Source organism: Scyliorhinus canicula, chromosome 18 (assembly GCF_902713615.1).
Source record: "Scyliorhinus canicula chromosome 18, sScyCan1.1, whole genome shotgun sequence".
In the NCBI taxonomy this organism is placed as follows: Eukaryota; Metazoa; Chordata; class Chondrichthyes; order Carcharhiniformes; family Scyliorhinidae; genus Scyliorhinus; species Scyliorhinus canicula.
Genome location: NC_052163.1, coordinates 79784305 through 79797834, shown reverse-complemented (window position 1 = coordinate 79797834; position 13530 = coordinate 79784305). Strand labels below are relative to the sequence as shown.

Genomic DNA, 13530 nt, shown 5'->3' with positions numbered 1-13530 from the left:
CAAGCAATTCAAAGGGCTTTGCTCCCACCTTAGTACTAAAGTCTTGAAATCACCTTTTTGTCCTTCTCTCCCCTCTCCTCCCTTCCCTCACTTCTCGTTCCTCCAGACAGCTCAGTAGCAACCAACACCAGCGACAGGCAGCAAACTGAGCAACAGGGAGAGAGGGTGAGCAGCAGCAGCCACTCTCCACGACAGCAACAACCTTACAACTCCAAAGCCTGCACTGCGAGTGCCTGCTTCAGATTGGTCACGCTAAATTGCCCCTTAAATAAAGTCGAAACGAGTAATTGAATTGTTTGTGTGACACGGCACACAGGCCAGATGCAGTTTCGGACTTCTCTCCCTCAGGCAGTGTTCTTCAAAGTCGGGGGCTCAACCCATGGGAGGGTCGCGGAGCCGTCCTTCGTGGAGCTCCCGATTGCACAAATCCCCGCGCAGCAACAGGCTTTTAATAACTCCAACTGCAAGCGGCCTTTAAAATGGCTGCGAACATGTAAAAAAAATTTGGCCGCATTGCGCACGAGCGCACGATGATCTGGCATGCATGCGCAGTGTTGCTGCTAGTTTTTTAAACGGTCTTAGATTTTTGTTTCAATTTTGGGGGGGGGGTTTTATTCATTTATTTTATTCATTTAATTTTTATTTTTTTCATTTATTTTATTCATTTTGTTTTTTTATATGTTCGGGTGGGGGGGGGGGGGGGGTTATTCATTTATTTTATTGATTTAATTTTTATTTTTTTCATTTATTTTTTTCATTTTATTTTTTTTATAAGTTCGGGGGGGTTTTATTTGATAAAGTTTTACAGGAAAAAAGTGCGGAACTTTGGACAGATGGAGACTCCATACTTGCCGACACAGGAAGGCTTCAACTTCATCCAGGTTCCATTGGGGGAGCGTGTACGAGGGTCAAAGGGACCCAAAGCCATTTCCTCCATTTTTATCAGCAGCAAACAAGGTAAGAGAAAATGGTGGGTCACTCAGGTCGACCGGCATGGGTCGTGAAGGTTGGCCGGTTGGTAAAAATGGGTCCCCGGAAAAAAAGTTTGAAGAACACTGCCTGAAGGCACACATTGATGGTTCTGAAAATAAAGGCAATTTCTACAAAAGGACAGATCGCTCACAACAGATCCAAGCAGCCCTCCATATTCACTTCCTGATACGAGCGAGCACTGTCAAATGTGACTTCACAAGATGATCATAGAATCACAGAATCCCTACAGTACAGGGGGAGGCCGTTCAGGCCATCGAGTCTGCACCGACCCTTTAAAAAAACACATTACATACGCCAAATACATCATCCTATTTCGCAACCCCAACCTGAGGGGTATTTTATCCTAAACTTGGATAATCCACCTAACTTGCCCTTCTTTGGACTGTGCGAGGAAAACGGAGCCGCAGGAGGAAACCCGTGCAGACACGGGGAGAATGTACAAACTCCACACAGACAGACACCCGAGGTGGGTATTGAACTCGGGTCCTTGGCTCTGTGATGCAGCAGCACTAATCACTGTGCCACCGTGACCAAAGCAACAATGGTTATTGAGATGGAGAAGACGGGCAGATCCCCACCTGGGTTGCCTCTAAAGGGTGAAACATAAATAGAATTGCGTAATTCCCCAATTATATAAATATCCATCTAAGCGGACCAACTAATGATTGCTGGTTGTGGTAATAAGAATAGTTTGTCAACAATGCAAATATTAATGTTTTTTTCCATTAATTTATAACATTATAGTTTTAAATAATGCCTGAGGTGAGACCACAATCATCAATTCGAGAAGCGACTGCCCACTCAACACGTGATGTGAATCAAATCAAGGGAGACTTCCGTTGGCAGCGTGTCAGTGGAACTACACATTGAGGCTCAGTTTTTAGGAATTTAATGCCAGTTTTTGGATGAACAGGTGCAGGAACACATATGGAAGCAGGGGGATGTCGAAAACCAGAAAAAAGCCGTCTGGAAGAAGGAGGCAAGCGAAGGTTCACAGTCAAGCGAGCAGGTCAGCTCGGCAGGAGGAAATATGGTGGAGGCTGGGTCGCTGAATGGACTGTACCCTTCACAGTGGAGAAGATGACCACGGTGATGGCCGGCGTGTTTGAGAAGCAGTTTGCCAAACACATGGAGGTGATGAGGAAAGAAATGACGGCAGCAATTAAGGTATTGGTGGAGGAGGTGATTACCCCGCTGAAGCCGGCGGTGTTGACGACATCAGCTGAGATGCGGGAGCATGGAGAGAAGTTGAAGGGGATGGAGGAGGCTTTGTCACAGCATAGCGACCAGTTCACCTTATGGGCGAGGAGCTGCGGAGGGTGCTGTAGGCCAACAAAGGACTGAGAGCGAAGCTGGAGGACCTGGAGAATTGGTCTGTGCGGCAGATCATAAGAATTTTGGGTCTGCCCAAAGGGGTGGAGGGCCTAAGGCCGACTGAGTACTTTGCTAAGATGTTGGTGGAGTTGCTGGGGGAGGGGGAAGAGCCCTTCCGGTATGAATTGGACAGGGCTCATCAGTTGTTGAGGCCTAAACCAAAGATGACTGAACTGCCAAGGGCGTAAGAATTTGCTTTACCAGGTACCATGTTAAGGAGAAGGTCCTGAGTTGTGTGAAACAGAGGCATGATGTGCAGGAGCAGGTATAAGTATATACCAGGACATAACTGTGGAGCTGGCGAAAAGGTGGCCGGTCATCGGTTAGTTGAAGGTGGCACTGTACAGCGGTGGTGTGAAGTTCGGCGTGGTGTTTCCAGCAAAGTTGAGGGTGACCTACAACTCAAAAGATTCCTATTTCGAGTTAACGGAGGCTTTTGTGAAGGCTGAAGGACTGGGGCTAAAATGAGAAATGGGACTGGGTTTGGTTTTGGACTGAGGATGGGGGGGGGGGGGGGGGGGGGGGGTGGGGGGTGGTGAAAGAATGTTGATAGTTTTTTCTTATTTCTTATTTGTGATTTAAGGGTGTTAAGTTGCTTTTCTGGGAAGGGTGGGAGTTGGGGATTTTCACCATAGCGGTTTTCTGGGGTGCGGTGTTTGTCCTGGGTTTGTTTAACTGTTTATCTGATGGTTATTTTACGGGGACAGGGCATGGGCGACGATTGGAAAGAGGGGGGCCTGGGCAGGGGCCTCTTCACTAGCAAGTGTAGGATGGCTAGTGAATGGGAGTGTGGTGAGGGGAGGGGCCACGGACATTGGAGCCTGGTCGAACAAGTTTTGATGCGCCTGAGAAGTGTGAAAGGGAGGGGGATGCAATCGATACTGGGAGACGTGATTTCAAGAGGAAGTGGATGGGGAGATTATGACAGGGGTGTAGGGTTTGACGGCAACAAAGGGACGGAGTGGGCAGGTCCAGGAGGAAGGGCCCAGAGTTATGATGATGGCAGATTGGAGGGACAGGGGGAAGCATGAGAGAGCCCCAGTGGGAATAGTAATGTGGAATGTTAGGGGTTTGGGGGGGACTGGTGAAGAGGTCAAGGGTGTTTGCACATCGATAAAGCATAAAGGCCGATGTTGCGGTGCTGCAGGAGACCCACCCGAGGGTGAATGAACAGGTGAAGCTCAGGAAGGGCTGAGTGAGCTTGGTATTCCATTCTAGATTCAATAGAAGAGCTTGGAGGGGAGCGGTGTTGGTGGGTGGTGAGTTTCCAGATGGAGATGGTGGTAGCGGATCGGGGGGAAGGTATGTGATTGTAACAGGGGCATTGGAGGGAGGTTGGTGGCACTGGCAACTGTATTTGGCCCGAACTGGGATGATGTGGAGTTTGCGAAGAGGGTGGGGGCAATCACAGACCTTTACACACATGAGCTAATAGTAGGGGGGAGGGATTGGAATATGGTGCAAGAACTGAAGATGGACAAGTCGCAGCCACGCTAACTTGCCCAGTCAGGGGGGGGGGGGGGGGGGGCGGCAAAGGCGATGTTGGAGGTATGCAGGAGATGCAGATCTGACTGTTCTGGACAAGAGGAAGGAGCTTCATGCTGAATTTGACCCGTTGTCTATGGGGATGGCGGTGTGCCAACTGAGGCGGGTGAAGGGAGCAGTTTCTGAATATGGGCAGAAGGGGGGCATATGTTGACAGGCCAGCTCTGGAAGGAGGCGGCGGCAAGGGGCAGGAAAGGACGGGAAAATTGGTGGAGGCTCCGGAGCAAATTAAGGAAGTTTTTGAAGAGTTTTATGAGAAGTTGTATGGGTCGCAGAGGAGCGAGGGATGAGGGAATTCCTGGATGGGTTAGACTGGATGGGTTGCATTAGTTAAGGTTGGGGGAGGAGGCTAGGGCTGGGTTGGAGGAGCCAGTGGGGGAACAGGAGGTAAAGGAGGCAATTGGGAGGGTGCAATGGTGGTAGGCGCAGGGTTGGATGGGTTCCCAACGGATAATTACAAGAAGTTGAAAGACAGGTTGGTGCTGCTGATGGTGGGAATGTTTGAGGAGGCGATAGGGAGGGGGGTACTACCACAAACCCTGGGATAGGCTTCAATCTTCCTGCTGTTGAAAAAAAACAAGGACCAGATGGAGTGTGGTTCCCCTGAGTAACAAGTATACCGTTTTGGATGCTTGTGGGGGGGGACGACTTACCAGGGGTAAGCCATGGGGTACGGGCCTCTGGCACGGAGTCTGTCCCTGTTGCTCAGAAGGGAAGGGGGCAAAGGAGTAGAACATTAGTAATTGGGGACTCAATAGTCAGGGGCACAGATAGGAGATTTTGTGGGAGCGAGAGAGACTCACGTTTGGTATGTTGCCTCCCAGGTGCAAGGGTAAGTGATGTCTCGGATCGTGTTTTCCGGGTCCTTAAGCGGGAGGGGGAGCAGCCCCAGGTCGTAGTCCACATTGGCACTAACGACATAGGTAGGAAAGGGGACAAGGATGTCAGGCAGGCCTTTAGGGAGCTAGGATGGAAGCTCAGAGCGAGAACAAACAGAGTTGTTATCTCTGGGTTGTTGCCCGTGCCACGTGATAGTGAGATTAGGAATAGGGAGAGAGAGCAATTAAACACGTGGCTACAGGGATGGTGCAGGCGGGAGGGATTCAGATTTCTGGATAACTGGGGCTCTTTCTGGGGAAGGTGGGACCTCTATAGACAGGATGGTCTACATCTGAACCTGAGGGGCACCAATATCCTGGGGGGGAGATTTGTTAGTGCTCTTTGGGGGGTTTAAACTAATTCAGCAGGGGCATGGGAACCTGGATTGTAGTTTTGGGGTGCGGGAGATTGAGAGTATAGAGGTCAGGAGCACAGATTTGACTTCGCAGGAGGGTGCCAGTGTTCAGGTAGGTGGTTTGAAGTGTGTCTACTTCAATGCCAGGAGTATACGAAATAAGGTAGGGGAACTGGCAGCATGGGTGGGTACCTGGGACTTCGACGTTGTGGCCATTTCAGAGACATGGATAGAGCAGGGACAGGAATGGTTGTTGCAGGTTCCGGGGTTTAGGTGTTTTAGTAAGCTCAGAGAAGGGGGCAAAAGAGGGGGAGGTGTGGCGCTGCTAGTCAAGGACAGTATTACGGTGGCGGAAAGGATGCTAGATGGGGATTCTTCTTCTGAGGTAATATGGGCTGAGGTTAGAAACAGGAAAGGAGAGGTCACCCTGTTGGGAGTTTTCTACAGGCCACCTAATAGTTCTAGGGATGTAGAGGAAAGGATGGCGAAGATGATTCTGGAAAAGAGCGAAAGTAGCAGGGTAGTTGTTATGGGAGACTTTAACTTTCCAAATATTGACTGGAAAAGATATAGTTCGAGTACATTAGATGGGTCGTTCTTTGTACAATGTGTGCAGGAGGGTTTCCTGACACAATATGTTGACAGGCCAACAAGAGGCGAGGCCACATTGGATTTGGTTTTGGGTAATGAACCAGGCCAGGTGTTAGATCTGGAGGTAGGTGAGCACTTTGGAAACAGTGACCACAATTCGGTGACCTTTACGTTAGTGATGGAAAGGGATAAGTATACCCCGCAGGGCAAGAGTTATAGCTGGGGGAAGGGCAATTATGATGCCATTAGACATGACTTAGGAAGTGTTGGTTGGAGAAGTAGGCTGCAAGGGTTGGGCACACTGGATATGTGGAGCTTGTTCAAGGAACAGCTATTGCATGTTCTTGATAAGTACGTACCAGTCAGGCAGGGAGGAAGGGGGCGAGCGAGGGAACCGTGGTTTACCAAAGAAGTGGAATCTCTTGTTAAGAGGAAGAAGGAGGCCTATGTGAAGATGAGGCATGAAGTTTCAGTTGGGGCGCTTGATAGTTACAAGGAAGCGAGGAAGGATCTAAAGAGAGAGCTGAGACGAGCAAGGAGGGGACATGAGAAGTCTTTGGCAGGTAGGATCAAGGAAAACCCAAAAGCTTTCTATAGGTATGTCAGGAATAAAAGAATGACTAGGGTAAGAGTAGGGCCAGTCAAGGACAGTGGTGGGAAGTTGTGTGTGGAGGCTGAGGAGATAAGCGAGATACTAAATGAATACTTTTCGTCAGTATTCACTCAAGAAAAAGATAATATTGTGGAGGAGAATGCTGAGACCCAGGCTATTAGAATAGATGGCATTGAGGTGTGTAGGGAAGAAGTGTTGGCAATTCTGGACAAGGTGAAAATAGATAAGTCCCCGGGGCCGGATGGGATTTATCCTAGGATTCTCTGGGAAGCCAGGGAAGAGATTGCTGAGCCTTTGGCTTTGATTTTTAGGTCATCATTGGCTACAGGAATAGTGCCAGAGGACTGGAGGATAGCAAATGTGGTCCCTTTGTTCAAGAAGGGGAGTAGAGATAACCCCGGTAACTATAGGCCGGTGAGCCTAACGTCTGTGGTGGGTAAGGTCTTGGAGAGGATTATAAAAGATACGATTTATAATCATCTAGATAGGAATAATATGATTAGGGACAGTCAGCATGGTTTTGTGAAGGGTAGGTCATGCCTCACAAACCTTATCGAGTTCTTTGAGAAGGTGACTGAACAGGTAGACGAGGGTAGAGCAGTTGATGTGGTGTATATGGATTTCAGTAAAGCGTTTGATAAGGTTCCCCATGGTCGGCTATTGCAGAAAATACGGAGGCTGGGGATTGAGGGTGATTTAGAGATGTGGATCAGAAATTGGCTAGTTGAAAGAAGACAGAGAGTGGTAGTTGATGGGAAATGTTCAGAATGGAGTTCAGTTACGAGTGGCGTACCACAAGGATCTGTTCTGGGGCCGTTGCTGTTTGTCATCTTTATAAATGACCTAGAGGAGGGCACAGAAGGATGGGTGAGTAAATTTGCAGACGACACTAAAGTCGGTGGAGTTGTAGACAGTGCGGAAGGATGTTGCAGGTTACAGAGGGACACAGATAAGCTGCAGAGCTGGGCTGAGAGGTGGCAAATGGAGTTTAATGTGGAGAAGTGTGAGGTGATTCACTTTGGAAAGAATAACAGGAATGCGGAATATTTGGCTAATAGTAAAATTCTTGGTAGTGTGGATGAGCAGAGGGATCTCGGTGTCCATGTACATAGATCCCTGAAAGTTGCCACCCAGGTTGATAGGGTTGTGAAGAAGGCCTATGGTGTGTTGGCCTTTATTGGTAGAGGGATTGAATTCCGGAGCCATGAGGTCATGTTGCAGTTGTACAAAACTCTAGTACGGCCGCATTTGGAGTATTGCGTACAGTTCTGGTCGCCTCATTATAGGAAGGACGTGGAAGCTTTGGAACGGGTGCAGAGGAGATTTACCAGGATGTTGCCTGGTATGGAGGGAAAATCTTATGAGGAAAGGCTGATGGACTTGAGGTTGTTTTCGTTAGAGAGAAGAAGGTTAAGAGGTGACTTAATAGAGGCATACAAAATGGTCAGAGGGTTAGATAGGGTGGACAGCGAGAGCCTTCTCCCGCGGATGGGGGTGGCTAGCACGAGGGGACATAGCCTTAAATTGAGGGGTAATAGATATAGGACAGAGGTCAGAGGTGGGTATTTTACGCAAAGAGTGGTGAGGCCGTGGAATGCCCTACCTGCAACAGTAGTGAACTCACCAACATTGAGGGCATTTAAAAGTTTATTGGATAAGCATATGGATGATAAGGGCATAGTGTAGTTTAGATGGCCTTTAGTTTTTTTTTCCATGTCGGTGCAACATCGAGGGCCGAAGGGCCTGTACTGCGCTGTATCGCTCTATGTTCTATGTTCTATGTTCTATATCTTTATTGAATGTGGATGCCAAGATACTGGTGAAGGTGCTGGTGGCAAGGTTGGAGCAGTGCATCATGAAGGTGATCGGAGAAGATCAGACAGGGTTTGTGAAAGGAAGGCAGATTTCTCAAATGTTAGGTTACTCAATGTGATCATGATACCGACCGAAGAAAAGGATACGTAAGTGGTGGTGGCGTTAAATGCGGAGAAGTCATTCAAGTGGATAAAGTGGGGGTATTTGATGGCCATCCCAGAGAGATTTGGGATTGGGCCGAAGTATATGCCGTGGGTACGGCTACTTAATCGGGAACCGATGGCGAGTGTCCATTCAAATAACATAAGTTTGGGGTACTTTGCTCTGTACCAGCGTACCAGGCAGGGATGTCCTTTGTCCCGCCTGCTATTTGCATTTGTGATGGAGCCACTGGCCATCGAGTTAAGGAGTTTGTGATTGTGTAAGGGGATAGTGAGGGGGGAGGGGGAGGGCAGGGTGGAACATAGGGTATCCTTGTATGTGGATGATTTATTGCTGTATATCTCAGAACAAAGTACATCGGTGGGGAATATGATGGGCCTGCTCCAAAGACTTCGGTCATACTCAGGATATAAATCAAATTTCGAGAAGAGTGAGGAGTTTATGGTGTCCCAGCCAGAGGTGTGGGCGGATTTTGGGGGCTGCTATTTCACTGCGCGACAACTCAAGTCAGGTATTTGGGGATGCAGGCGTGGGACTGAGGGGTGGGAGGGGTTCTGTAGGTACAATTTCATGAGCTTTGTGGGGAGGGTGACGGCCGACTTGGCAAAGTGGGACAATCCCCTCCATCGTTGGCGGGTCGGGTGCAGGTGATTAAAACAAATGTGCTATCGCGATTTTTGTTTTTGTTTCAGTACCTGCCAGTCTTTTTACCCAAGTCATTATTTCAGCAAATTGACATGGTGGTCACCACATTCATTTGTGGGGGAGGTACCCAGGTTTAGGAAGGTGGTTCTGCATAGGGGGACAGGCCGGGAGGCTGGGCTTCCCAAATTAATTATATTATTATTGGGCGGCAAACGCGGAGAATCTGCGGGATTGGGTCGTTTGTGGGGGGTAGGGGTAGAGTCCCGGTGAATTAGGATGGAGGATGGTTTGTGCAGGGGTCTGACAATGATGCGACTTCTCATCATGTGCTCTGGGAGTCCGGTGGTGGTGGCAACGCTGAAGATCTGGAGGTAATTGGGGCAGCACTTTATGTTGCGGGCTGGGTCAGAGGAGATGCCGATTAGAGGGATGCTTAGGTTCGAGTCGGGAAGGTTGGATGGGAGGTTTCGGAGATGGGAGGAGACGAGATCAAGGTAATAAAACATTCCTGGGGGGACGTTTTGTGAGGTTGGAGGAGTTGGGTGAGTGGTACAGACTGGTGCAAGAAGAAGGGATTAGATACTTTCAAGTCAAGTCATTGTAAGGAAGGAGTTTCCGTGTTTTCCGATAGTGCCTGCACCCTCGTCTTTGGAGGAGTTACTGTCGCAGGGGGTTTAGAGAAGAGGATTGTGTTGGCGATATATGTGAAGATCCTAGAGGAGGACAGGGTGTTCATGGAAGGGATTAAGGCCAAGTGGGAAGGATATTGGGAGAGGTAATGGAAGAAGGTGTGAGGTGTGAACGGTGAATGCCTGAACCTCATGCGCCAGGTTGGACTGATACAATTGAAGGTCGTGTATCGGATGCATCTCAAAAGTGAGGATGTGCCGGCTCTTTGACGGGGTGGAGGATGTCTGCGAGCGGTTTGGGTGGAGGGGGGCGGCAAACCACGTACATATGTTTTCGTCCTGCCCAAAGCTGGAAAGGCACTGGAGGGAGGGTTTTAACATCATCTCGGGGGTGTTACATGTGGTCTTGGAACTGGGTCCCCAGAGGCCATTTTTGGGGTGTCGGACCGGCCCGAGCTGCAGGCGGGTGGGGTGGGGGGCAGATGTTTTAGCCTTCACCTCGCTGATTGCTTGAATGCGGGTCCTGCTGGGGTGGAGGTCAGCTTCTCCACCCTGTGCCACGGCGTTGCAGGGGCACCTTCTGGAATTCGTGACCCTGGAGAAGGTGACATTTGGGGGTGAAGAACGGGTTCTACAATTCATGGGGATTTTTTATCTGCACTTTCACAGACTAGTTGCCATTGAACACCGGGGGGGGGGGGGGGGGGGGGGTTGGGTTTGCTTTTCTGGCTTTTTAACCTAGTTTTGGAATGTCCCAGTCGATGTATCAGACTGTATACAGACGGAGCATTGTTTGTGATTGTTTCTTTGTTTTTCTCTTGATGTTTGTTTGATGAAAATTCTGAAGAGGAGGAGAAAAAGATTTTTCTTTTAAAAAGTAAATTAAATCAGCAAAGAGACACATTGAAAACCCTCGAAAGAGGGGGTGAAGTGATCAGCCACTCGGCACCTGGTGCAATAAAAATAGATTCAGCAGAAGATGAAATGGACAAAACACAAAAGGAAATGTCCTTCAAGATACCAGAAGGTATAAAGGAGTCGATGAGCAAGAGCCACAATGAAAACCCCACTCCCAGGTTGTGTGCTGGACCTTCAGTCGACAGGAGGTGAGTGGAAACACACTGAAAAGGTGCAGTAAATATCCTCTAGAACGCATGCGCTGTGAAACCTGGTAACAAGGGTTTTAAAAGTCCACGCAACACAAGACACAAACAGCAGTGTACACAATGTGCAATGATGGCTTAATGAATTGGAGATACTATTAGACTTCATTGAACAGAAGTTCTGTCGAACCGTCATATGGACTAGAAACGTTCACTCTGTTTCTCTCGACACAGAGGCTGCCAGACCTACCGAGTTTGTCCAGCATTCTGTTTAAATTTCAGATACAAACGGAGCCCTGATATTCAGGGATTTATTGAGAGCTCTCGGCACCGGGAGCAATTGCTGCCCAAACAAGAGATCTCTCAGGGCAGATGCAGCCAATGGCCAGCCCAGTAAGTGTGTGAAACTGACTGCTCTAATCAAACAATTTCACTTTGAGAGGAAAGTGAACATTGCGTCTGTCAGTCCTGTTTGACCATCCTGTCTGTAATGTAACAGAACTGAAAGGAATTTCCGAATGGGCACCTCAGCCAATGTCAGTACCGAATGGATCACTGATGGGAAATTCCGTATTTTCAACATGAAAGTGATGGAAACACTGTTAGAGCGTTTCAAGGTGGGAATCTCTTTCAAGGTGGGAATGATTCTAATCTGCCGCTATTTTGAGCCGGTTGGATAATATTTGTCGGGAACCGGTTTGTTTCCAGAATTATTGGATTCTTACCTGAACAGATTACTGCAACGTCCCGCTGGTGTCCGCAGTCCTTTGGACCAATAACAGGTCCCGATCCTTGTCCAAAGTGAGAGTGAAGCGGCGTTTCCATCGCAAAGCCACAGTCCAGCATCTTACAAACCACTTCCGCATTCACTGACGACCAGAACAAGCGATAATTGCAAACTGTGCCGCAGACTCCATTCCAGCAAATCTCCAGTCTCCCCGCACAGGGACTACTTCCATTTACCAGTTTGGGTTTGGTACTTCCTGGGAATTATATTTAAATAAACAGTGAGGATTTTAAGGCGATTTATTTGTCGTTCTGTCAGTTCCTGTACCGGATATCCAACTTTTCCGGGTCCGAGATATCTGTGTATTCACTGGAAGAGGTTTGTTGTAAATGAGAGAACCGGGAAATTAACCTCCATTCACAAGGCCCATGAGGACAATTTTTCATCAAACAGCAATGTTGCTGCAGCAATGTCCCACTTTAAACAATCTGAGTAAAACGCCATTTAATCCGTTGTCATGGCAACTGGGAAGAACTATGGACCAGGTTTGCAGAGGAATTAATTTTCCGTTCTTTCTGAAGCAGTTCCCTGGGTAATGTGCATTTACTGAAACAGTAATTACTGATATGACACGGTGACATAACGGTTAGCACAGTTGTTTCACAGCTCCAGGGTCCCGGGATCGATTCCGGGTTTGGATCACTGTCTGTGCCGAGTCTCCCTGTGTCTGCCTGGGTTTGCTCCGGTTTCCTCCCACAAGTCCCGAAGTCCGTGCTCCTTAGGTGGATTGGACATTCTGAACTCTCCCTCTGTGTACCCGAACAGGCGCCGGAAGGTGGCGACTAGGGGATTTTCACAGTAATTTCATTGCAGTGTTAATGTAAAACCTACTTGTGACAATAAAGATTATTATTATTAGTTAATGGTCTCCTTCCCGGGATTCTGGCCTTCTGATTCCGATTTAATACAAACCAACTTAAAAAAAGAATGGGAGATTCAGGCAGTGGTTGGATTTTACTCTGCCCCCCCCCCCCCCCCACCTCCCGTGCTGCACATAGTAAGGGCGGGGCCCCGTTTGGATCTTACTCTGCACCATCCCCCGTGCTGCCCACAGTAAGGGCGGTGCCCCGGTTCGATCTTCCTCTGCACCATCCCCCGTGCTGCCCACAGTAAGGGCGGTGCCCCGGTTGGATCTTACTCTGCACCATCCCCCGTGCTGCCCACAGTAACCGCGGGGCCATTTCCCGGGCCCGCCTGGGGCTCAGAAAGCTCCCCCCCCCCCCCCCCCCCCCCAGTCTCACATTGACAATCTGTCCAAATGGCAATGCTGAGGGCAGGCGCTGTGCGCAGGCGCACAGCCGACAGGATGGCGCATGCCCGGTAGCGGCCGCTGGCTCTGTGAATGGAGGTTTGGAATAGTGACGGGAACATTTCCCGCGCTTCAGCTCTATAACTGCGGCTTCAGGAGAAATCACAAAGGAAATTTGTTCTGTCCGGATTGGAAATGTGAAGAGGATGAGAAGAAAAGGAAAGATTTTTACCGGAACAGATAACGCCGGAATCATAGGTGTGTGGGGCATAAGAATATGAGCCCGAACGACATTCCCGCAGAGCGCTCTCCTTTCCGGTACACCCAAAATTTCCTCTCTTCTTGTTTCCGCTGCCTTCTCCAAAATGAGCACTGCCCGGTGCAGCGATCGCGCTCCCGCAGCCCCGCTCCCGACAAACAACATCGGCGTCCCGCAGGTCCCAGTTATAATGATGCACAGTCTGCCACTGTGTCCCGTAAAGAATCTCCACTCTCCCAGCGCACCGACTGCCCCCATTCACCAGTCTCAGCATCTCCGTCTCTGTAAAATATCAGAAACACCATCAGGAGTTCCGCTGGATGAAACCGGCAGTCTGTCAGCACCTGTCCCAGTTCACAATGCAGGGCAGGACTCAGTGCCAACATTGCACTGTGTCCAGTCTCCCAATACAATCCAGAGGAAACATGAAACATGGTCAAAGTGAATAATTAATAAATGGTGTAAAGGAGCAGGGACCGGGATCAGAGGGGAGTCTCCACTATCACAGCTGCTCCAACTGGATCCTGGCAA

At 49.1% G+C, this 13530-nt stretch overlaps 1 protein-coding gene across 1 annotated transcript in view; it reads right to left on the bottom strand.

Moving 5' to 3' along the window:
- LOC119952925 (deleted in malignant brain tumors 1 protein-like) overlaps positions 1-13530 on the bottom strand; it is a 139928-nt gene that overhangs the window by 38087 nt on the left and 88311 nt on the right. The window contains exons 15-16 of the mRNA XM_038776556.1: positions 12973-13281; positions 11430-11687 (exon numbers count right to left, since the gene is read on the bottom strand). Coding sequence (XP_038632484.1) covers positions 11430-11687; positions 12973-13281 — 567 coding nt within the window. The remainder of the gene's footprint in view (positions 1-11429; positions 11688-12972; positions 13282-13530) is intronic.